The sequence below is a fragment of the Botrytis deweyae genome, assembly GCF_014898535.1.
Source record: "Botrytis deweyae strain B1 chromosome Unknown BDEW_007, whole genome shotgun sequence".
Classification (NCBI taxonomy): Eukaryota; Fungi; Ascomycota; class Leotiomycetes; order Helotiales; family Sclerotiniaceae; genus Botrytis; species Botrytis deweyae.
Genome location: NW_024066214.1, coordinates 1,575,103 through 1,598,779, shown reverse-complemented (window position 1 = coordinate 1,598,779; position 23,677 = coordinate 1,575,103). Strand labels below are relative to the sequence as shown.

Below are 23,677 nucleotides of genomic sequence, written 5' to 3'. Positions count from 1 at the left end.
GAATTTGTTTTCTTTACAGGATTGCCGATAGAATTTGGATAAGGTGTATGGAAAGAATATGGATATAGTTAGAGGTGGTATCACTCAGATCAACTTCTAGATATGCATAGAAAGACAGGCGGGTTCGCATCTACCACATCAGCGAAATCATAGAAACAACACATACAATCATTCATTTATCTTAGACGAGAGAGTTGTTCATCTGATGTCATCATTCTCCTCCATCTGAAGTCTAGATGTTGCAGTATCGTCTGAAGTATAACGTGAACAGTTTCTTATATATTTTGGTATTTGCTATATATTTATTTGCATATGTATTCTATCAATTCTCGACCACCAAAAAGCCATAACATTGAACCATATGAATTATATTCAATTCAGACTTTCTATTGAGTTCTCCTAATCCCTTCCCATTTCCTCCTTAATGTCACCAACTCTTCCATACCTACAATCCACTTTTTCGCAAACTCCGCTTCTGTAAATCTTTGAGCCGATTTCCTCGCTCTCAATCTCATCGCTATCTTATCTTCTTGGGGTAGTGCTAGTGCGCCCTCGAAACCTTCAGCAAATTGTTCTGCTGTTGATGCATGAAAGCCTACATTCAGGGATTAGTTTTGCTCCAAACAAGCGAGATGGAAAGGGGTAAGAAGAAAGAAGCAAAAATATACCTGTAGGCAAACCATCAATTTTTGTAACAATATCTCTCTTTGGGCCACCACTGTCATGAACAACACTAATCAATCCTGCCGCCTGGTACTCCACAACTCCGATCCCAAAATGCTCATTCCACATCCCGTTGACTCCAACACTGGCTTTACCTAACCATTTCAGAATATCCGGCCAAGGCGCATCCAAATGGAATTCAACATCGTCTTTGACTTGTAGTTCGTTTGCCAACAGGCGCAATTGATATACGCGCTTTGAATCAGAGTCATCGCGAACACTCCCGATAAGGATAAGTTTTGCGCCTTTAGCTGCAAGGGATTTAGTAGCTTTGAAAGCGGCGAAGGCGGTTAAAATTAGTGTATGATTTTTCTCAGGGCGGAATTGCGCAATGTAAAGAAGAGCTGGTTGACGTATTGCTTCGGATTCGGGGGTAACAGAGATCTTCTCCTCGAGCTCTTCGACGGCCACAGGAGGGAAGACTGCTGTTGCGATGGACTTCTTTAATTCGCGTCGCCATTCTCCCCATAGCGATGTTATATGATCGAGTGTCCAATTAGAATTTGTGAGAACTACATCAATTGATGCTCCGAACCAGGTATAAAATTTCGCAAATAACTTCCAATAGAGCTTCTTTGCCTCTCCTCTTAATCCTGTTCCCTTTCCAGCGTTCACCCCTTGCTTCCCAGTGGCAGATGTAGGATCTAAAGAGCCTAGCATATCTGTCGAAATGGTTGGATAATGAACGTATGCTCCAGTCGGTACTTCGGGGAACAAAATCTTGCAGAATCCAAGCGCAAAAGCATAGCCCATTGTATCCACAAAAATATCGGGGACAACCAGAGAGAACGCATCCCACGCAAGTATAAGAGATCCAATTGATTGACCTAGAAGTGTGAAATGGGGCCATGTGGATGCTAAAACCCAATGTCTAGTTGTGAGGTATAAGAAGGTAATCGTTGGTGGATGGAGTTGAATATTGAAACGATCCTATTAGCTATAGTCAGCCGGCGCATTCTGTAAGCGTAGTAGCTACTCTATACCTTCACTCTAGCAATGATCTGCGACTTATCCACATCATGATCTCCAGTATAGACAATACATTTCGCATTTGGCCATCGTTTTTGGGTTGCTAAAACTGCAGCCCATAAAACACGTTCACCACCACCTCCAGCATTACTGAATTAATGTTAGCCAAGTCAGTATGAATTCAAGCAAAAAAACATCTTCATACCAGAAGGGGTGAAAGAATCCAACAATGCCATCCCATTCCTTATCATCCTTCACTCCCGTTCCACTCGTAGATTCTATATTCTCCCAATCATCACTATCCCGACTCTTTTCCTTGTTCTCCCGATACTCTCTCTGATCAATCTCCACCCTTTCCAAAACTTGAGCTTTCCTCCCAGCTGTCTTTTGCCTCAAGTAGAACCCCACCGTGCGTCCGACGTAACCTACGAGCTTCGGGCCTCCTAAAAGAACAATCAAAGGTGTCGCACCAAGAATCAAGGCTACTAGAATTGTCCATTTGGTATCCAGCCCAAATGTCCACATATCGCTACCGTCTGAAGCTTTGCATGATTCCGCCATAACTTTTTGAACGTACAAGTAAGAAGAGAGGGGAGGGGGGTTTTATCTCGAGTTTCCAGGGTTACTGTGTCACTTTAGCTGTGACGCGCAGGCGGTGGAGCGTGCGGCCGCGTGTACCGATGTGGGACCTCTTTTTTCAAGGATGACATGTGAACGGAACTTCCGACCTTAGAAAATAAATGGTCAAGCCATGTTGACAAGAATACTGAGAAATTGATCGTTGCTCTTGATTTGATTGTCTCTTTACGGCGCAGAGAAGAGAAGTCAAATCACGATGTCTACATTGTTTCAGCCGGCCCGCACATTAATGCACCCTTCTACCAGCTCAAAAATCCCAAGATTATTCTTGCAACTTCCTCCGGCTTATCGATCGTTCCATGCCTCCCCACGAACTCAGTCTCTCGATTCTGTATTAATAGCTACACATGGGATTTTAGAAGGACTACACTCTTTTACTGGCCTGCCATGGGCTTTTACACTACCTCTCACTGCTTTAGCTATTCGGACTGTCCTTATCTTCCCACTCGGCATCAATTCACGACGAGCTGCGCAAAAACAAATCGACTTAATGCCCCTCATGAATGCATGGCAACATCAATTTAGAAAACAATCAATACAAGAGGTTGGCCATTTAGGGGCGGATGCGGCAAATCAGTTTGTTAAGGACAAAATGAATAAGAAGAAGAGGGAACTCTATTCGAGACACAATTGTGGTACTTGGAAACATTATCTGCCATTTTTGCAATTGCCCGTCTGGATGATCGCTGTAGAGACGATTCGAAAAATGTGCGGCGCACATGATGGATTATTGAAATGGATCGAATCGCTGTTCACATCGAGTAAAGCAAATGAGGCAACGGCTACCACGGATCTTGACTTGGGCTCTCTACTATTAGAGCCAACCTTCGCGACAGAAGGGGCATTGTGGTTTCCCAATCTTCTCATTTCGGATCCAATGTTGATACTACCTTTTATGCTCTCTGGGTCCATTCTATTGAATCTCACAAGCCAGGGGAAACCTAAGAGTGTATTCATGAGGAGGTTAATGAATTCGTTGAAGGTAGTCGCTCTTGCAATTATCCCACTTACATTGCAGATGCCGAGTGCAATGTTGGTGTATTGGACATCTTCCTCTTTACTTGCTTTTGGACAAGCCAAGATGTTGGATGTTCTTATGCCGATTAGAAAACCTGTAGTACCATGTAAAGGGGGGCAGCCTGTTAGATATGCAGGTACCAGGGAGAGGAGTTAAAGACATAGCATGATTGCTATGGACAATAGGCAGTAATGATCCAAATAACTGATATACCCTGTGAGAGATGAATAATGATCGGCGTTAGAGTCAAGAAAGGAATGAAGCATGCGATTTCGGACTTGAAGGATTGAGCAGCGAAACGTAACCCATATTGGCAGCACAAAAAGGAGTGGAACGTTGGTGCAGGCAAATGGATAATTTGAGACGAATCTAATCGTCGACTGGGGGACGCAAATCAGTAGTGCAAAAGCTACCTAGTACGATTAGATAGCTATGCTTTTTCATAACAGTTCTAACTGTCAAAGTACGTACCTCACCATCATCATCATCTACAATATCTAGACAATTTGTGACATATCTCTCTTGCCCCCTCGCCCCCATCTTCCCATACCTAGTTAGATATCTATTACAGCAAGGTAATGAATTAACTGGATTCACTCATGTAACTTTTCAGCCTTTTAGTCAAAGTTCCAATCACTTGCTGCCCATCCTTGTTCCAATAAAAAACACGCTAGCATAGTATTGTGCACGCTAGATTACCAATTAGCACTTATTTTCAACGCGTCCCTGCGAAGTGTGGAAAAGTCGCGTAAAGTGTTCCCTCTTAAAAACACTTGGGATCCATTCTCATAAACTCTTCTTTTGTTTTTTCCTCAAGAACGATTTCCTCCTACATCTCAATCTGCAATACATCCTCTCTTTTCTATTCAAAGGTTGATTGACTGTAGACTTGACTGTACTCAAGTTTATTTATTATTTCTAATTTAATAGTGGTTTGCTTTCCACTCATCGTTTTTCTTCACCGTCCGGTTTGATTAACCCCTCCAAAATTTACAACGGAATCTACGAACCAAACCGACGCCATCATGTATGTCTACAAGAGAGGTATGTACACTGATTGAAAGTCCCTCTTTCTGCCTGTACTCACTACATCTAGATGGACGTAAGGAACGCGTTCAATTCGATAAAATCACAGCTCGTGTGTCAAGATTGTGTTATGGTCTCGATCCTGATCACATAGATGCTGCTGCCATTACCCAAAAGGTCATTTCTGGTGTTTACCAAGGTGTTAATACTATTGAGCTTGACAACCTCGTAAGTTGAACCATCCTTCACAAGAACACACCGAGACCAGTTCTCGCTCCAAGGAATACTGCTGACTTCATTCAAAGGCCGCAGAAACTGCTGCATATATGACAGTCACCCATCCCGATTATGCCATTCTAGCTGCTCGTATTGCAGTCTCAAACCTTCACAAACAAACCAAGAAACAATTTTCCCACGTAATTCGCGATTTATACCAATATACAAACCCAAGAAATGGCACAGCATCTCCTATGATTAGCAAGCAAACTTACGAATGTGTTATGAGACATGAAGAGGAACTCAACTCTGCCATCGTCTATGACCGAGATTTTAACTACCAATATTTCGGATTCAAGACCCTCGAGCGATCATATCTTTTACGTCTTGATGGCAAAGTTGCAGAGCGCCCACAACAGATGATCATGCGTGTTGCCGTTGGTATTCACGGTGATGACATCGAAAGTGCAATCGAAACTTACAACTTGATGTCCAACAAGTACTTTACCCACGCTTCCCCAACACTCTTCTCTGCAGGTACTCCACAAGCACAACTTTCATCATGTTTCCTCATCGATATGAAGGAGGACAGTATTGATGGTATTTACGATACTTTAAAGATCTGTGCCATGATTTCAAAGAATGCTGGTGGTATTGGCCTTAACATTCACAGAATTCGTGCTACTGGTGCATACATCGCTGGTACCAACGGAAACTCCAACGGTATTGTTCCTATGCTCCGAGTTTTCAACAACACTGCCAGATATGTTGACCAAGGTGGTAACAAGCGTCCTGGTGCATTTGCTGTCTACCTTGAGCCATGGCATGCGGACGTTTTCGAGTTTCTTGATCTGCGCAAAAACCACGGCAAGGAAGAAGTTCGTGCACGCGATCTCTTCTATGCCTTGTGGATTCCTGATCTGTTCATGAAGCGTGTTGAAAAGAACGGAGAGTGGACCCTGATGTGCCCGAATGAGTGCCCTGGTTTGGCAGATGTTTATGGCGAGGAGTTTGAGGCTCTCTACGAAAGTTATGAGAAGGCAGGCAAGGGTCGCAAGACTATCAAGGCACAAAAGCTTTGGTACTCTATTCTTGAGGCTCAAACCGAGACCGGAAACCCTTTCATGCTTTACAAAGATGCATGCAACAAGAAGAGCAACCAGAAGAACCTTGGTACTATTCGCAGTTCCAACTTGTGCACAGAGATTGTCGAGTACTCTGCACCAGATGAGGTTGCTTGCTGTAACTTGGCTTCCATTGCTTTACCAACCTTTGTCAACATGAATGAGGGAACTTATGATTTCCAGAAGCTTCACGAGGTTGTTCAAGTCGTTGTTAGAAACTTGAACAAGATCATTGACATCAACTACTATCCCGTTCCAGAAGCCAGAAAAAGCAATTTCCGTCACCGACCTATCGCAGTTGGTGTTCAAGGTCTTGCTGATGCTTTCTTGGCGCTTCGTCTTCCATTTGACTCCCCAGAAGCCAAACACCTCAACATTCAAATTTTCGAGACCATCTACCACGCTGCGTTGACCTCATCCGTCGAAATTGCAAAGGAACTTGGCCCATACGAAACTTACCAAGGCTCCCCAGTCTCCAAGGGTGAACTCCAATACGACATGTGGGGTGTTACACCTACTGACTTGTGGGATTGGGATTCTTTGAAGCAATCCATCAAGCAACACGGAGTTCGCAACTCGCTTCTTGTTGCACCTATGCCAACTGCCAGTACTTCTCAAATTCTTGGCTTCAATGAATGTTTCGAGCCATACACTTCGAACATCTATTCCCGTCGTGTTCTTGCCGGAGAGTTCCAAGTCGTCAACCCATGGCTCCTCAAGGACCTTGTCGATATGGGACTCTGGTCCGACAACATGAAGAACCGTATCATCGCTGATGGTGGATCTATTCAAAACATCCCCAACATTCCAGCTGACATCAAGGCCCTTTACAAGACCGTTTGGGAGATTTCTCAACGAACAATCGTTCAAATGGCTGCTGATCGTGGTGCGTTTATCGATCAATCTCAATCAATGAACATTCACATGAAGGATCCTACAATGGGCAAGATCACATCTATGCACTTTGCTGGTTGGAAATTGGGCTTGAAGACCGGAATGTACTATTTACGTACTATGGCTGCTTCAGCACCTATTCAATTCACCGTCGATCAAGAAGCTCTTCTTGTAGCTGACACCAACGTCGCTCGTGAACGTACCTTGAAGAAGCGCACCCTACCATCTTCCGGTTATGTCTCAAGCGCTTCGTCGATCAACGGCGGTGGCCCAAGACCTATGTATGCTGGTAAATCATCCGCACAATCCATCGGTGCACCAAAGGATGTACCAACACCAAGCATTACACCTCCACCTGCGTCAAGCAAGGAAACTCACACTCCAGTTGCTAAGACTCCTTTCAAGGCTGATGTAGAGGAGGGTGATAGTCCAAAGGCACTCGCTACTGAGCCTACTGATGCAGTTCCTAAGGAGGAAGAATTACTTGAGTCAAGTGTTGAGAAGAAGACCCAAGATGAGGATCAAGGCAAGGACAGTACCGATAGAGAGTATGATATCTATGCTGATGCCAAGTTGCAATGTAAGTTTTCTCCATTATCTTCTCATCAAATATTTCACATACTAATAAACACATAGGTAGCATTGATAACAAAGAGGAATGTATGATGTGCAGTGGATAGGATAGATATGTTAGATGAGAGATGAGTAAAGCTCAGGCTTTGGTGCTTTTGGTTTTGGGGGGAAGGGGGTAATAAGGCGTTGATTTATTGATTGATTGTCATTTTTACGGGAATGGCAGGATGGATGGATGGATAAACAATATGGCTATTATGTAGGTACGATATCGATGTTGTATGAATAATTGAGGTTACGGGTGAAGAAATTAGTCTTGAGGAACATTTGCAATTATGGGAAGTTACTTAGTGCTCTAGTCTAGATAGTTCATTGCTATAATTGTTTTACAAATTGTTTGTGCACGTGGTGAGAATATGGTTCAATTATATTTTTGTCTTTGGGTACCTATACCCCGAGGATAGTTCAGAAGAGTGAGATGGGAAATCAGCCACCAAGTTCCCTCCCGCTTCCACTCTTCTTCCATCTCTAACTCATCACACTTTTCTCTTATATCCTTCTATTCACCTAACTCGCTTCCCCTTATTCCCTCCGTCCCATACCCCGTTCTTCTTTCAGTCCCCAAATGTTCCCGTACATAATAACTCAATTTCCTCGGCGTATTCGGGGTAAACACCTGATTTCTCTCTTCCGTGCTTTCAGAAAATAGCATCAGAGGCCTTAATCTAAAGTTCCCTACTAATTCCTTACTCGATTGTCAACTCATCCTTCTCCTGATCTCGGTAATGGTTACAGCTCATTCTCTTGAACTTCTCAACCATCCCTTCCCTTCCCTTCTTTTCCTTGGGATTGCAATTGCGATTGTTTGCTTGTATTGTATTGTACTATATGTATAAGTAGATAGTAGATACTACTTAAGTAATTTTACTACCCATATACCTAACAAATATAAGCAGATAATTATAAGTATACACTTACTCACTCCCCCCCTATTCATAAATCCAAATCTCTCATCATCGCTTTTCTCTCTTCAACTTCTAACCTCCAACTTTCAACTCTCCACGAGCTCCTCTCCTCTCCTCTCCTCTTCACATTCCTCTTTTCCACCTTACATCGATTTTCAGTTTGAAAGTTCATAGTACTTCTCTGTTCTATTTTGTTCTATTGCATTCTATCCAATCCAATTCAAGTAAACCACCGATTCGATTCGACATATTAATCTATCGATATGAATATAAATATAATTACAAACCCAAGTACAAATATACATACATAATCAGAGTCTAGAATGGATATAGAACATTTTTCGTAAAGAAGTGATGCAAGTGTATATACATACATACATACACATACACATACACATAGTCAATCCAACACTAAACCCATACTCACCCAATCTATACCCAACTTTACTATCCTATATACTATATTACACAACACAATACAATACAATACAATGCAATACAACACTACATCATCATCACCCCCCTCTTCATATATAATAAACAGTCTTTCCAATCACATTATCATCTACCATCTACCACATAACATACACCATCACTGATTAACCAGTTTCGCCTCCCGCCTGTAAGAATATTTCCCGTCGGCCAGCCAGCCAGCCAGCCTGCCGCATACCCGGAGCAAAGCAAAGCACTATAACTCAAGTACCTTTGCTAACCTTACACTTCCTTCTCCTTTCACTACCGAGTCCCGCTTCTTTTTGTACCCAGTGACTAAACTCCAATCCGCTCATTCTAGGCCAAGCCAAGCCAGCGCGAACGCGAAGCGAAGCATCTGCACTTGAATATTTACCAAGTGAGCATAACGTTGGTAGAGATAACAATGGCTTGTTTCAATTCGTCATTCATTCGTCACCTTGATTAAACATCATCACAAGAAAATTGTTTCACTTCACCACAAAAAGATATTAGATAAAACTTTTAATAGTATTAACCATCATTCTTAAACTATTTATTACAGTTCATAATTCGTACCATCAATCATGCTTAAAAGCAGAATGAGTACTATTTGCCTGTCCACCCATACCATGCCATGCCATGCCATGATCTCATTTACCCACCATTAAATTTCCATTAACATCCACGGATTACCCCAATTGTTATTACCATGTCTATGGCGTCATGTGCATAGCTTCATATGATATGTATGACCAGAAATCCCATCCATACCTATCATCAAATGCCCCCATACCATCCATCGTGAAAGTCGTCAAAAGTTAAAGAAAGAAATTGTAAAATAGTATGATCAAGAATCGAAAAAAGAGAAGGGTATCGTTGCGAGTCCAACTACACTCAAATTCCATTATATTCACCTTCAAAAACATTGCCACATCAATTTGATATGGAAATGAACATCATGAAGTTGTTTACAAGAAAAGAGCAGCGAGACCGGCAGCGGCCATCAAACCAGTAGCACCAGTTGGGAGGGAACCCATGGCGGAAGAGGTTGCGGATGCCGCAGCGCTACCAGCGGCAGAGGTGGCGGAAGAGGCTCTGCTGGTGGCAGATGAAGCCAAGCTGGAAGCACCTGAAGCCAAGCTAGAGGCGGCAGATGAAGCTGAGGATTGAATGGAAGAGATAGCAGATCCGGCACTGGATGAGATGGCAGAAGCGGAGGAAGCAGCCTCGGAAGAAACGCTGGCAACAGCTCCAATACCAGAGATGGTGGTGGATCCTACAGTGGTCTCAAAAGTGGAAGAATCACTGGTGACGGTGGAGACGATAGCAGAGGTGGTGATGGCAGAGGAGACACCGGTGTCAGTTGGGCTTGGAGTGCTGTAAATGGTGGAAGATCCAATGGTAGACTCGAAGGTAGAATCATCGCTGGTAATGGTGGAGACGACAGCTTCGGTAGAGATTGGAGTAGAGGATACAACAGCAATACCGCCGGCACCGTAAATTGTAGTGGAACCAATGGTGGTAGTGATGGTCTCAGATCCAGAGGTAACGGTTGCAAGGAGAGCAGAGGTGGTGATAGCAGAAGAGCTGGCAGCAGCCTATTGAATTTTGTTAGTAAATATTCAAATTTACTTGACGATGAAATCATTGTTGAAATCAATCTGTTCCTGGACGCCTAAATTTCTTTGTCGTTGGAAATATTTGCGGACCACCGAGAACCCCACAAATAGAAATTGACGTCATGCCAAAGAAAGAAGGAATGGATAAAACTTACAGATGACTCAGCTGAACCACTGCCGGAAGCAGAGGCGGTAGAAGTAGCCAAGGTGGATGACTCGGCGGAACCAGTGGTAGAGACAGCTATTGAGTGTTAGAATAAGATCAATTTAAAATTTGAAATCAGGAATATCATACCTGCGCAGTAGCTTTGGCCGTAGGCGATAACGGAAACAGCAGCTTCAGTACCACATGCGGCATTGGAGCAATCACGGATACCATAGGCAAAGTCTGGCTTGGTGCAAAGACAGGCAGCATCAGGGGAAGAGCATCCAAGAGCTTGAGCTTGAGCGAGCATGTTGCTGATACAGGTTTGCTATAGAAGAAATAAGATTAGTCATTGCATATGGAAGAGAGAATTAGTCATTGCATATGGAAGAGAGAAAAGTCGCAATCAAGTTGCACAAAGCGCATGCAATTTGACGGCGACGACATGAGCATATGGTAACAAGAATTAAATACTTACACCACATGATGGAAGATCGGTGAGGGTTTGAGCGACGGAAGCAGCTGCGAAAGCGCTGATGGCGAGGATAACTGAGGACTTCATATTGATTATTGTGGTTTGAGGAAGTATACTTCGTAAGTTGTATTATAGAATCTTTGAGATTGAAGAGAGTTGGTCGTTCGAAAAGATTTATTGGATTGAGATGGTGATTAGAAGTTATTTATCTTTACTTTTGAAGATGGATATGGAAAGGTGTGACGAAAGTGGATGGGAAGATGGAAGAAGGTTTTTTTCTTTGTTTATAGAAAAGTGAACTGGTTTGAAAGTAAGTTGGGTTGGGGGGTGGAAGTGAATCTTATTATAAATTTTAACAAACGAGGAAGGACCATGAAAAGCCGAAGTGAAGTCAGAGTGAATATTGAGCCTTGACTATCGTGATTAGAGTGAAGCTTGATTTTTTTTTTTTTTCCTTTCTTGCTTGGGTTGAGAAATTAGCTTGGATGGGAAAGAGTGACGAAAGGGAAATCCAGATCCATGAAAATGAAGCTAAGGTAAGGTACCCAATTTGCCATCAGTCTCTTAGAGAAGTTAGAGTCTGGTAGAAGCTGGGCATGATTGTTAGCTCTCTCAACCAGCCAATTGACTAATTCACAATCGAGTTAATGAGGCAAATCTAATCCATTTGTAGTTAGATTCTTCTGGATAAAGGTGCTTATTTACCCACGAAGTATTCGCTTTGACAAGATCCCTGGGTACAGAGTAGACGGTTTGGATATATCAAAAACTAATTACCAAATTGAAGCTGTATGACCATCATCTAATTTTAATCATTGTAAGTTGTAAGTTGTAAGTTGTAAGTTGTAAGTTGTAAGTTGTACCTCAATCTCAATATATGGATACTCTGATGATTCAATATTTACAAATTCAAATTCATTCATTTATTACCCTTTTGGGAACAATCTGTTGACCTCCGTGTGCCCAGTGCCTTTTCATCTGAATATTCCAACACGAATAAAAAATTATACTTTGCGAGGGTCATTTTGCCAACAAGTCTGTCTACGCTGGCCATGTCTTTTCCCCAAAGCTTGGAAACTCTCACCGATTTGTGAACTCGCAAATGTACGTTGCCGTTTGGACTGTACTAGTTGATGCATCTTTACTTCATTCATTGTCAAGGGCCAGTAGTATCATCAGAAGTGGAGGATACCAGCCACGAATTCGATATAAGATGGCTGGAAATATGATTTTCCTTGTATGTACACCAAGGCGGGATTTGGGGGAGTGATGTTGTCCAGCTTTCACTCGCCTGCAGATACTGATGCGTGGGCATTGGGTGCATGTCAAGTTCCAAGAAATCGTTGGTACATTTCTCCGCATTTATCGACAAGGAAGAGGAGTGAAAAGGAAAATCCAAGGTTGGTTTTGGGAGGTAGAGGCATGAGGCATGCAAGTAAGGTCGAAAGCAGATGTGGCGTGGCGTGGCGCATTCATTTAGTTCTTTCTGACATCACGGATAGTGTGGCTGAGATTAATGATATCCATGGATGCCCAGGTGGGTGACATTGGTGATATGGGTGAGATGGGTGATATTGGTGATACTGCATGGACAATCAAATGTTTCTCATGCCATGCTATGCTATCCATCCCATACCATACCATACCATCCCATCCCATCCCATACCATCCGGGTAACTTTACCTTCTATCCCATCCCCAGATCTTCCATGTTTAATTTCATGCTTTTTTGATCATCCACTCACATTTTAATTACCTAGTAGGTACACTTTGGCATTCTTGAGCTAATCATCTTGCAAGTCATGGTTACACAGATGCTGCTCTTTTCCAGCGATATACGTACGCGGTACAAAAAAGAGTGCAAATCACGGTGACGATTTATTTACCTAGTAAGTAGTAACCATCGTCCCAAAAACCAAGTTTCCTAACAGTGTTTTCATGCTTCGCTGGCAAAGAAAAGTGGGAATGTGTTTCTTTTACTTGGTCATACTCTGTATGTACATTTCTCTTCTCTCACTCCATCAATTTGTCATTGGGGTTCAATTCAGGTTCATAAACAAATCATCCATATCGAAAAACAAACTCAATTGCTTTCAAACACTCCTCCAGAATATCGTGAGTCGTGACGTCTATCGATTATCGAAAAGTAAGATCTTCCCTCCAAACTTTCCATCTTTTCATTAATATCCAAGCTTCCCTACCCAGGTCAAATCTTATTTCAGGGTCCACAGAGAGGCTGGGATACCAACCGGGGATGATCTGCACTTCCTATCTTTCGCAATTACTACAAAGTCGAGACTCGAGACACCACTAAAGCAAGGAAAGGAAGGTCACGGCGACTCAATATTATTGGGCCACTATACCGGCTTTGACCAACGAAAAGAATACAAGTTCCCCACGAAATCAAGGATAAATCCTGGCTCATTGAATTAAGTGGTTCGAATGTCCATGTTGAGCTGAAGGAAGTCGAGAGGATAATCTTTGATATTGATGTTAGTTATTATGGTTGATGTCGATGTCGATATCGATGGAAGCTTCTAGGAGGTTTATTCATGTAGGTAAAATCGAATTGGAAATGTTCGGCGACGCAGTAGAGAATATGGGATTCCAAGAGAACACAAAGGATAGGTATACGGGGTAGGTCGATGTTTGTGTTGTGTGTAAAATCAATTTCTTCATTACCTGGGTAGGTATTGATAGGTATTGATCGGTACTGACTGATATTGATTTCATTATTATCCGCAGCTTCATTTCCTCTCCTTCATTTCCTGTCAACCTCCTTCATTTCCTCCAAATCAACTAATTGTATCACACAAACCTCTTGGACCTCTCATTACCTACCTAGTAGGTATTAGACGCTTTCCGTACTTTGAGCCATGAAGTTGACTCCCTAGGAGATATCACAAAGTTTTCGCGCTATTGAATACTTAATACTTGACACTTGATAATTCGATTTGAATACGTGCCTCGTGCCTAGGTAAATCCTGTCGTCGTTCGGCCATCTCCTCCTCTTCCACCACTCTTCATTCCCGTCGGCCGTGGCTGGTAAAACTCAAAAAAACTTAATTTCGTCTCCTTCGGTAATTGAACGAACCGTTCGTCTAGAACTAATCCTTCAGGTGAACAAGGATCAGCTCATGATTATTTTTCCTATCAGCTTTTCCCTACCTAGTACCTATCCATTCTCGAGCCATTCTCTTAATTTTCAATCCGGAGTATTGATTATTGCAAGCTAGAAGCTTTCTTCCTGCCCCTCCAGTTTCCAATCATTTTCCCACGATATTAAACATCCCTTCCAGAGAAAGGGTACAGCCTCATCGGATCGAGTGAACTGATATCCAAGATCCATTTATCCGTCCACACCCAGATAACGATAACGTTGCGGTAAGGAACCGAAGGAAAGGGTCCCCGAGACATCTCAGCTCGGGTGGCAGTCCGAACGTGATCTTCATATCCATGTATGGAGTACCTATGGTAGGGCGATACGAATTTACAATTCCCAATTTCACAATGTCACAATTTCACAATATCATGACCCCGCCGCCAAAATAGGATCGATCCTACGGTCCCACCAAGTAGAATATCCTACCACTTCACTTTGTTTGTGTCTGTTTGTATACGATACTTTCCAAGCGCAAAGTTATTCTCCTACAACATCTTCTGCCTTTTCAACATTTAACACAATGGAATCCTAAACAAGTCTGATCCGCATTAGAATCTGACTACTACATTCTGACTTTGAGATTTCAATACACCGCCTATTCATTGTTCAAACTTCAACGCGATTGATGGAGCGCAATGGAGCGCAAAATGATGTGGCAATTCAAATTTCCATTTTGTTCGCATTCCATTGTTTTACAGTTGCTCGGTCGCGAAAATTTCAATCATGGCGGGCAGTGGAGACAATGCAAACATTTTTTTATTTTGCCAGCGCAACTGAGCTCGAGCAAAAATTTCAATCGAGTGCACTCTCTGTCTCTCCGCCAGTCTTGCGTCACTTGCAGTTCCAGAATTTGACCTCCTTTCTGTTCATGAATTGATCTGATCTCTTAGATCATACATCATCACAGCTGTCTGTACCTTCATCCAAGATTCGATCAATGAACAATCTGGGAATACTCAAATGTCTTATAGTTATGTCATAATATCGGCATTACATTTTCTGGGTCTCCTAGAGTCGTAGCCCCAGCCCAAGCTCAAGCTCAAGCTCCAGCTCCATTTAGTTAGTGGAGCTATACTTGGCCAGCCCCACCACTCATGCTGTCTTTCAATTTTTTGTCTTGCATCTTTTCTTTCTTCCTCAGCGCTCACTGATCTTTCGGCCCGTTGGTAATAGTCATGAATGACAATCAATACCTGATCAATTTGGACCGACAACAAGTATGGAGGGACACGAATGATGACTGACTCGAAATTCACAAATTTCGCTTCGGGACCAGCTGTCAAAGTCAACGCGTCTATTTGAGCACGTATACACGTTCTTGGTGAAAGTCGTGTGCAAGACATGATGAATGTTTTTGAGCTTGTACATATCCCAAGCTCTTTGTCTAGACTTGTTGAGAAGTCGGTAAGCTACATGGATTAGTGAGCAACGAGCATACCTTTCTTGGAATAGTCGACCCCAATCATCACCATTGAAAGTTTATTTGTAGTTCATGAACTGCGCCAATTCTCCCGCTCTACCTATTCCGTGTTCCATATTCTACCTAGTTTTCTACCCTTTTCTCCTTAGTATCGAATCAAGTGGATGATCCCTTTCTCGGAATTACCTAACAATTATTTGGAACCCCCACCAAAATTCTTCACCCCACTCAAAAAAATTCATCCACGTGACTAAAATTATTCTCGTCAAAATCTTCACCACAACCACGAAAAAACATCACAACAACCTCAAAACTTGTGGAAAAGAGCAAAAAGAATGCCATTGGCGGTGCTGGGAATCGAACCCAGATTGAAGCGGGCAATTATGAGTCTATAATGACTCGACTTCGTGAAGACCCTTAGAGGAGAAACCACAACACCACGTGCTACCATTACACCACACCACCTTTTCATTTGATGGAGAAAGAGCCGGCTGTTTTGAACTATCAAGAAGAACTCAAACAGGCCCACCAGTTGAGAGATAGACGCGGTCGTGGGGTCCCACATACCTAGTAAGTATGAGTAACTAAGTCAGGATAGAGAATGATTATTGGAATCCAGTATGAACGTCTTGTTACTCCTCGCATTCTCCGGAAACTCAGTAAAGGTTTCAACCCAGCTTCCCCTTCCAACAAACTCGTTTCACAAGGCGCAGGATTCAGGCCAGAGAGCATAGACTTCAGTTTACCAGCTTCTCCTTCCAACAAACTCGTTTTATAAGATACAGTATTCAGACCAAAGAGCATAGACTTCAGTTTATTAGCCTCATAAGGCATAGGACTCAGACCAAAGAGTATAGACTTCAGTTTACTAGCTTCCTGTTTCAACAAACTTATCTCACAAGGTACAGGATTCAGACCAAAGAGCATAGACTTCAGTTCACCAGCCTCACAAGGCACAGGATTCAGGCCACAGAGCATAGACTTCAGTTCACTAGCCTTACAAGGCGCAGGATTCGGGCCAGAGAGCATAGACTTCAGTTCACCAGCCTCACAAGGCGCAGGATTTGGGCTTGCTAGCAACAATGGAACGCCATTTCTCTCCTTCACCACCTTTAATATATTCAAACCCTCCTCAAACTCATCATATTTTCGCTTCCTGGTATGGGATATTCCAGTCTGCCTACTAGCCGAGAACTCATCCTCGAGCCATTGATCAGCTCGAGTAGATAACTGCGAATAGATAACTGCTGCTCAGATTTGCCAGTAGCCCTCGCATCTGTAATGATATGCGTTTTCAAACCGTTTAAAGTTGGACATGAGGAACCACCGTTTAAAGTTGCAAATGAGAAACCACCTTTAGGACACGATGGGTATGGGCATTGATAATTTCTTTCCACTAGGAGTGAGCTTATGTATACGCCGCCTGGAAAACTGTATATCTCCATTATGGAACCCAGGAACTTGGTGCTTGTTCTCCCAAAGCTCCTTCTTCTGTGCGATATTTGTTGATTTATCCTGCCTTTACTATGGAATCCAGAAACCTGATGCCTGTCCTGTCCAGCCTTGATAATGATCCCCAAAGCTTCTCCTTTTGTGCGACACTTGTTGATTTATCCTGCCTTTATTATGAAACCCAGAAACTTGGTGCTTGTTCTGTCCAGCCTTGACAATAATCCCGAAAGCTTTTCCTTTTATGCGACACTTGTCGATTTATCCTGCTCACATAGGCCGCATAGGCAGCCTTTGGATTTAGGGTCCTTTTTCGTAGCCGTTCCAAGTGTTGGCCTTGGTGATCTTAAGTATAGCACTTTATGCGAATTTTTCAATCCAAAATAAATTTTGAATTTTATATTCACTTTCAAATCATTCTAATCATTCTAATCATTCTAATCATTCTAATCATTCTAATCATTCTAATCATTCTAATCATTCTAATCATTCTAATCATTCTAATCATTCTAATCATTCTAATCATTCTAATCATTCTAATCATTCTAATCATTCTAATCATTCTAATCATTCTAATCATTTCAATTTCTTAAATCTCTCAAACTATTTAAATCTTTTGATTATTTGAATCTTTTGATTATTTGAATCTTTTAATTATTTCAATCTTTTATAATACACTAAATACTAGTACACTCATATATAAATAGTCTTATCTAGTATAAATAAGAACTTCGTCTTTTTTTTTTATACTTTCTTTATATTATTTGATAGTAAGTCCTTATAACTATCTATTTAAAATATATATTCGTATTAAGAATATAGTTATATCTTTAGAAGTAAATTCAATTATATTTATTATATTCATTAACGTTCTCAATATACACATCTTTTTCTTAAAATCTATATATACTTTATTCCGTTTTCAAAACCTACTCGTCCTTCCCTATAATAGGCTGTTACGGGCATTGATACGATATGGAATCGATATCGGGCCGACTATTAATCCGGAAGCGAAGAGTTTTCACATATATATAGCTTCAGGAAAAAGGTTTCAAAGGAATTAATAAAAAGTCTTATTTTAGTTCTATATCTATGTTATATTAGTCGTCACTTTGTATTGATTCTAATAATTTTTTTCATTCAATCTTTTTAGAGCAAGCCATCAACTAGTTTTGGGAATAGCTTTAAAAGCTTCGAAACAATCCTTTTGAAGATTGTTGGTTTGAGAGAGATACGGAAGACGTGGTTCCCACTATGTGTAGGCCCCTAAATGTCTATTTGTATTCAATCTAAGGAGCTAGCTAAATGAGGGAAATAGTAGGCCTTATATAGGCACTACTAAAAAAGCTAATCTCCTTCGCTTTCGCTTAATAACCTTAATACAGTTGCCTTTATATTGAAATGAATTCCCTTGAATGAATTCCCTTATCCATACACTCGGAACTCTCTTTTATAGCTTCAAATACAATAGCAGAAAAGAAATTCGTGAAATCATAAATATCCTTTATCTATTAGTTAAAGTCCCTAACCTTTTACCAGCAGAATCAATCCTTTCCTTCCCTTAATCCCATTCCACCCACTTCATTACCTTGATATCAATCTTATTCGTATTAATTAGATCAGCAAAAGCTTAACACAGTTTTCCTTTTATTATCACATCGACCGGATTGATTGAATCATCAATCCAGATTATTTCAACAATCTCTTTCCACTCATAGAATTAATATAGTGCCATAATATCAATCATTAATCTCTTTTCACTAGTTATTTCCAGTTTTGTAAGTAGATTGTATAATGACTTGGAATTAGTACATAAAACTAATGGAATCTTTTTATTGAGAATGGCGCTAATTGTAGAAGTGATTGCTATATTGATATCGAATCCCTAAACTAATTCATATAATTCGAATACTAAAATACTATATATAACTCTTTTATATTTAATGAATAACTAATAAATGATATTAGTATTATTGTATTTATCTATTATTACAATTATATAGCCTATTTGAAACAAATAGTTCTTATTATTCACAAAAGAAATATCAGCAAAAATAACAATTTTAAATAAATCTAGATTAAGTAATATATATTTAAATCCTTTAGCAAAATTTTCTTTTTACTATTTAATATACTTGTTTAATATTATAATATTATTCTTATTGAATTGAATCATTTACATTACCATAAACAGATCGAAAAATACTTCGGGTTAACACATAATTATAATATATACTCCACAAACTTGTTATATAATATATTGTTTATATATAGAAGTATACTTTCGAATTTTACTATATATACCATATATATTCATAGATTTAATAAATACAGATTACAAATTGTTATATTACTTCTCCTAATCAAAATAAATATTATTACCCTTAAATATAAGAATAATACTATTAAATTTCAATAAATAATTATAAATGAATTCCTTACAATCCTTAGCTATAAAACCAACCTGCTTGAATTGCTTATCCTCAGTTTATATAAACATATTATTCCTAATAATAAATATATTATCTATTTAAAGTTTTATAATATCAAATTTAGTTCTTTTATCATTAATATATAATAAACAAAAATCATACATAGATTATTACATCTTAAGCTTCTCATAATAATAGATATAATATATCCAGAACTAATAGTTTCCTACCTTAAAAACATTATACAATGATTTAACAATTAATAAAATTATATTAATTAATAAATCCATTTCTTTTAAAATATAAATATAAAAAGTGTAATACAAATTCGAAGTGGATTGAATATATATCTAAGTGATATCTCGAATATACACTCCTATACCTGTCTTTCGAATATTTACAGCTAATAAGATTAAAATATATTAACACAATTGTTAAATTGTTGGGGATTATATTAATACAGATATCTTATCAATATCATTATATACTTAAATAACTAATCTCGATTTATAGAATTCAATATCCGTTTTCTTGTTTTTGATTTTATCAACAAATCACAACTTGAAAATTCGTATATCAAAAGGAATATTCAAAAATAATATAACCTCGAATATATCCTTAATTATTAATTTATTAATCTTTTTCTTTCTGGATTCTTTATACAAAATAAAATCCTTAGAATTAGTAATAAAATATTCGGAATAATAATCTTGTATATAAACTCGAATCTGGAATATAATTACTTACAAAAAAGATATCAGAATAGAAATCTAATTGTTCTTAAATAAATCCAAAAAGAATTCTTTTAGATTTGTTAAACGTATAACCACTATTCCTGAAGAAAGCAATATAACTTTACCAGATTTTGGTAAAATTACCTCAAAATCAATATTATAATCAATTTCTTCAATCTCCTCAATACATCCAGCTTCTAATCACTTATAATATGGCTTTACCAATATAAACCTAAATCTCATAAATCCATAAAATAAATCAAAAATACATATTTCCCTTTCCATACTGATAAATAAAAAAGGTCCTTTCCATTTACTAATAGCTATTTCATTACCCTTCTTCCAAACCAAAATCTTACTATTCAGTAATAAATCATAAAATATAATTATAAAAGATCCATTATATATATTCAAAGCCTTTTATACTTACATAAAACTATATAATCTACAAATCTCTATTATAGTTTTAGAAATCGCAGTAGTATACTATTGAATAATAAATATCGGAAAACTGATATCAATCATACAGAGAAATATCCCAAAAACAAATAATATAGATACTAAACCATTAGATTCAGTAATATCATTAATTGCCTTTATAGCTATTTGAAATATAACTACCTTACAAACACCAAATTTATAAACTTCTTTATAAATAATTTTATAAGATCTACACAATAATACATAAAATCTCTCAATAATATTGATTGAATAATACACCTCCACAGGAACTATCTTTATTTGAATAGATATTAACATAACATATTATTGAAACTCTTTTCCAATAAAATTAATATCAACATCATAAATAATATACTTTAATAAACCAATATATATATCAATTCAATACTCACAAAGTTTATTTTATATATATTTCACAAATACATTACTTAGTTATCGAGCAGCTTAAAAATATATAGCTTCATCAATAATATATAAAATCGGATTATTATTAATATAAAGCATATTAATAAATATAATATAATTAAACTCAAAATCCTTATCGAGTAAAGAGAATTTGAATTTACTAGATAACTTATCATAGATTTAATAATAATAACAAAATTTAATTAGTTATTTGATTACCTCAAAGTCTTCATTATATTCAAAACATTTAAGCATCTTATAAAACTTATACACAAATGGATAACCAAACTAATAGTAAATTCATTACAACTCAACTTTGGTGAGATAGCAATTATCACTATTAACAGAATAACTAATCAATCCCTTAATATTGATATTCCACAGCAAAAATATATAATCAAATTGTCAATATATAGGATAAACACCTTTAAATGTAATAACAATATTATCAAGATTATCATACTTAAATCTAAATCTATTTATATCAATCAAAAAAAGCAAAAATGAAAAATCGACTTTTATTATATTCTATTTTATTTTCTCAAATAAAAAATCAATATAAAACAAACCAATAAAAATCGTTACTTTAATATTATACTAAATTATTATCTATTTAATAATAACTATATTATATTCAATATCCTCGATCTTCTTTTATATCAAATACTAATTATATCCAACAAATAATCTCTTAACTGTATTCATATCAATTATAATATCGAAAAACATATCAGCATTGTATCACTTGTTATTCATAGTAAACACTTCAACTATCAATTTATAAGCACTTACAGCATTATTGAAATCAATCACCACTAAAAAACCATTACAAATACCTATAGAAATAAAAAATGTTCTAGAAACCCCTCCAGAACCACTCATATCAATAAGATATTAATCAATAAGATAATCATTATTATTATTACTATTATTATCTTGATTATTGTTTTATCCAATATCAATAACAAACTACTCATATCGCTTTGTAAAACTCTTATCATCGAGATTACTATACTTGATACAATAATCCGTTTTAAGTTAATCTTTCTCTTTTTGTATATACTTGTAATATCTGCAGCCCTTCTTCTTACAACTAAAAAAATAACAATCGTCCTTGCTTTTATTAGCTAATATAAAAAAAGATTATTATTCAATATACTTATTATAAAGTTTCCGAAAGGAAAAGCCCAAAAATCCATTATTATAGAAATATCGATCTATAAGGAATGTCTCAAGTAATATATCTTGTCGATCTGTAAAGAATATCTCAGACAATGTGTCCTGCTTCAGAAATACTTTTTAATAAAAATCAATAGCTTGCTTAATCTAATTAATAAGCTCTATAACAATTAAACAAAAGTTGTATATTGCAAAATAACACTCCAGAACACCATCGCATACAAACAAGATCCTAATATAGTATAATTAGGAATCGCACATATTGCTAGAAATAGTATACTAAATAAAGCACAAATCCGTAATTATTATATTAAACATTTCCTAAGATTCCTTAATCGGGTTCTTCTCAATATAATCCTTAAAAGTAACTCTGTTTCATTTGAAAAGCATATTTCGCTGATATTCAAGTTCTTCGAAATTGTTGATCATTATTTTGCATATACCATTATACATCTTAAAAAGAATACTAAGATTAGCTTGATAAAAATCTCTAACAACATCTAAAAGTATAATAGAGAATATCGTCAAAGTTATTTCGATTAGTACAAATATTTTACAGCAATACTTCATAAATATAGAGATCTTTAACTAAAAAGAATCATTAATACCCTTATACCTGTTATCATCTCTATAGATCTTAAAGAGATCAATAAAACAGCAATTCTGATTACATTAATCATCTTCCTAGTAATTAAGATAATTATAATAACCCCCATTTCCACTATCTCTACTATTACCTCTGCTATTACCTCTGTTATCACCTCTACCGCCTCTACCACCTCGGTTATTATTCTAATTACTATTATTATTATTATTATCTAAACCATTATTATTATTAGGTGATTCTACAAAAGCATTAACCAATGGAACTCTAGAACCTGATAAAGATATATTTCGTATATCCCCAGATTGGAATAGAGATTGGAATAGAGCTAGTCCTCCCATCATATCACCTACAACTTTACCAGATTTCGGCAAAGTTAATTAACCAGCCATATCACCATCCTGAGGTTCAGGAGGTTTGACTTATAATTTCAAATCAAATCCAATAAAAAGATAAACCCATTTTGTTAATACAAATAATTGTATTTCATTAAACTAATATTCCAAAAATTGATTTATAATCTAATTGTAATACTTATTGCAATCAAATACTTCTATAAAAACATTCTTGATACTCATATTAATATTAATATAAACTCCATAACATCACAAAACTATACAAAAGTTATATAATATCAACTTATTAATATTTCTTAATATATCTTTATAAACACAATCAAAATCGAATATAACTATATCCTAAAAAGATACATCGATAATCCCCATATCCGAATACATAATCTTTCTAAAAAAAAAATATTTATCAATATAATACTCTATTCCCAACCTAAACACATATCCTTTATAAAACTATCTAGTTTTATTAAAATCTTTTGAAAAAAAATAATCCTAAAGTTTTCTTTTGAATCCCAATTCCTTTATAATTTCCTAAGCTTTTTTTTCTTTAATTACTTTATCAAAAGGAATATAAGGATTAGGGAAAACGATAAACTGAGAATAAAAAGAAATACTAATCACATTCAAACCTTTAT

General features: G+C 37.6%; 6 protein-coding genes across 6 annotated transcripts; 2 read left to right on the top strand and 4 right to left on the bottom strand.

The window, feature by feature from the left end:
• Positions 1–386: 386 nt before the first annotated feature.
• EAE98_004192 (uncharacterized protein) lies at positions 387–2,253 on the bottom strand (the record flags this gene model as incomplete). The annotated part of the gene is made up of 4 exons (XM_038951812.1): positions 387–595; positions 669–1,653; positions 1,707–1,842; positions 1,898–2,253. 4 exons carry the CDS (start codon positions 2,251–2,253, stop codon positions 387–389), a joined length of 1,686 nt encoding a protein of 561 aa, XP_038812285.1.
• A 274-nt stretch (positions 2,254–2,527) lies between these two features.
• On the top strand, positions 2,528–3,505 carry EAE98_004191 (uncharacterized protein; the record flags this gene model as incomplete). Its single annotated transcript, XM_038951811.1, has 1 exon — positions 2,528–3,505. The coding sequence occupies one exon, from the start codon at positions 2,528–2,530 to the stop codon at positions 3,503–3,505; it is 978 nt and encodes a 325-aa protein (XP_038812284.1).
• An 869-nt stretch (positions 3,506–4,374) lies between these two features.
• EAE98_004190 (uncharacterized protein) lies at positions 4,375–7,289 on the top strand (the record flags this gene model as incomplete). Its single annotated transcript, XM_038951810.1, has 4 exons — positions 4,375–4,393; positions 4,446–4,603; positions 4,681–7,189; positions 7,246–7,289. 4 exons carry the CDS (start codon positions 4,375–4,377, stop codon positions 7,287–7,289), a joined length of 2,730 nt encoding a protein of 909 aa, XP_038812283.1.
• Positions 7,290–9,568: 2,279 nt separating this feature from the next.
• Positions 9,569–10,926, bottom strand: EAE98_004189 (uncharacterized protein; the record flags this gene model as incomplete). The annotated part of the gene is made up of 4 exons (XM_038951809.1): positions 9,569–10,198; positions 10,375–10,460; positions 10,515–10,692; positions 10,843–10,926. 4 exons carry the CDS (start codon positions 10,924–10,926, stop codon positions 9,569–9,571), a joined length of 978 nt encoding a protein of 325 aa, XP_038812282.1.
• A 4,046-nt stretch (positions 10,927–14,972) lies between these two features.
• Positions 14,973–15,344, bottom strand: EAE98_004188 (uncharacterized protein; the record flags this gene model as incomplete). The annotated part of the gene is made up of 1 exon (XM_038951808.1): positions 14,973–15,344. The coding sequence occupies one exon, from the start codon at positions 15,342–15,344 to the stop codon at positions 14,973–14,975; it is 372 nt and encodes a 123-aa protein (XP_038812281.1).
• A 644-nt stretch (positions 15,345–15,988) lies between these two features.
• EAE98_004187 (uncharacterized protein) lies at positions 15,989–16,866 on the bottom strand (the record flags this gene model as incomplete). The annotated part of the gene is given in 2 exon segments (XM_038951807.1): positions 15,989–16,531; positions 16,549–16,866. The coding sequence occupies 2 exon segments, from the start codon at positions 16,864–16,866 to the stop codon at positions 15,989–15,991; spliced, it is 861 nt and encodes a 286-aa protein (XP_038812280.1).
• Positions 16,867–23,677: the final 6,811 nt, after the last annotated feature.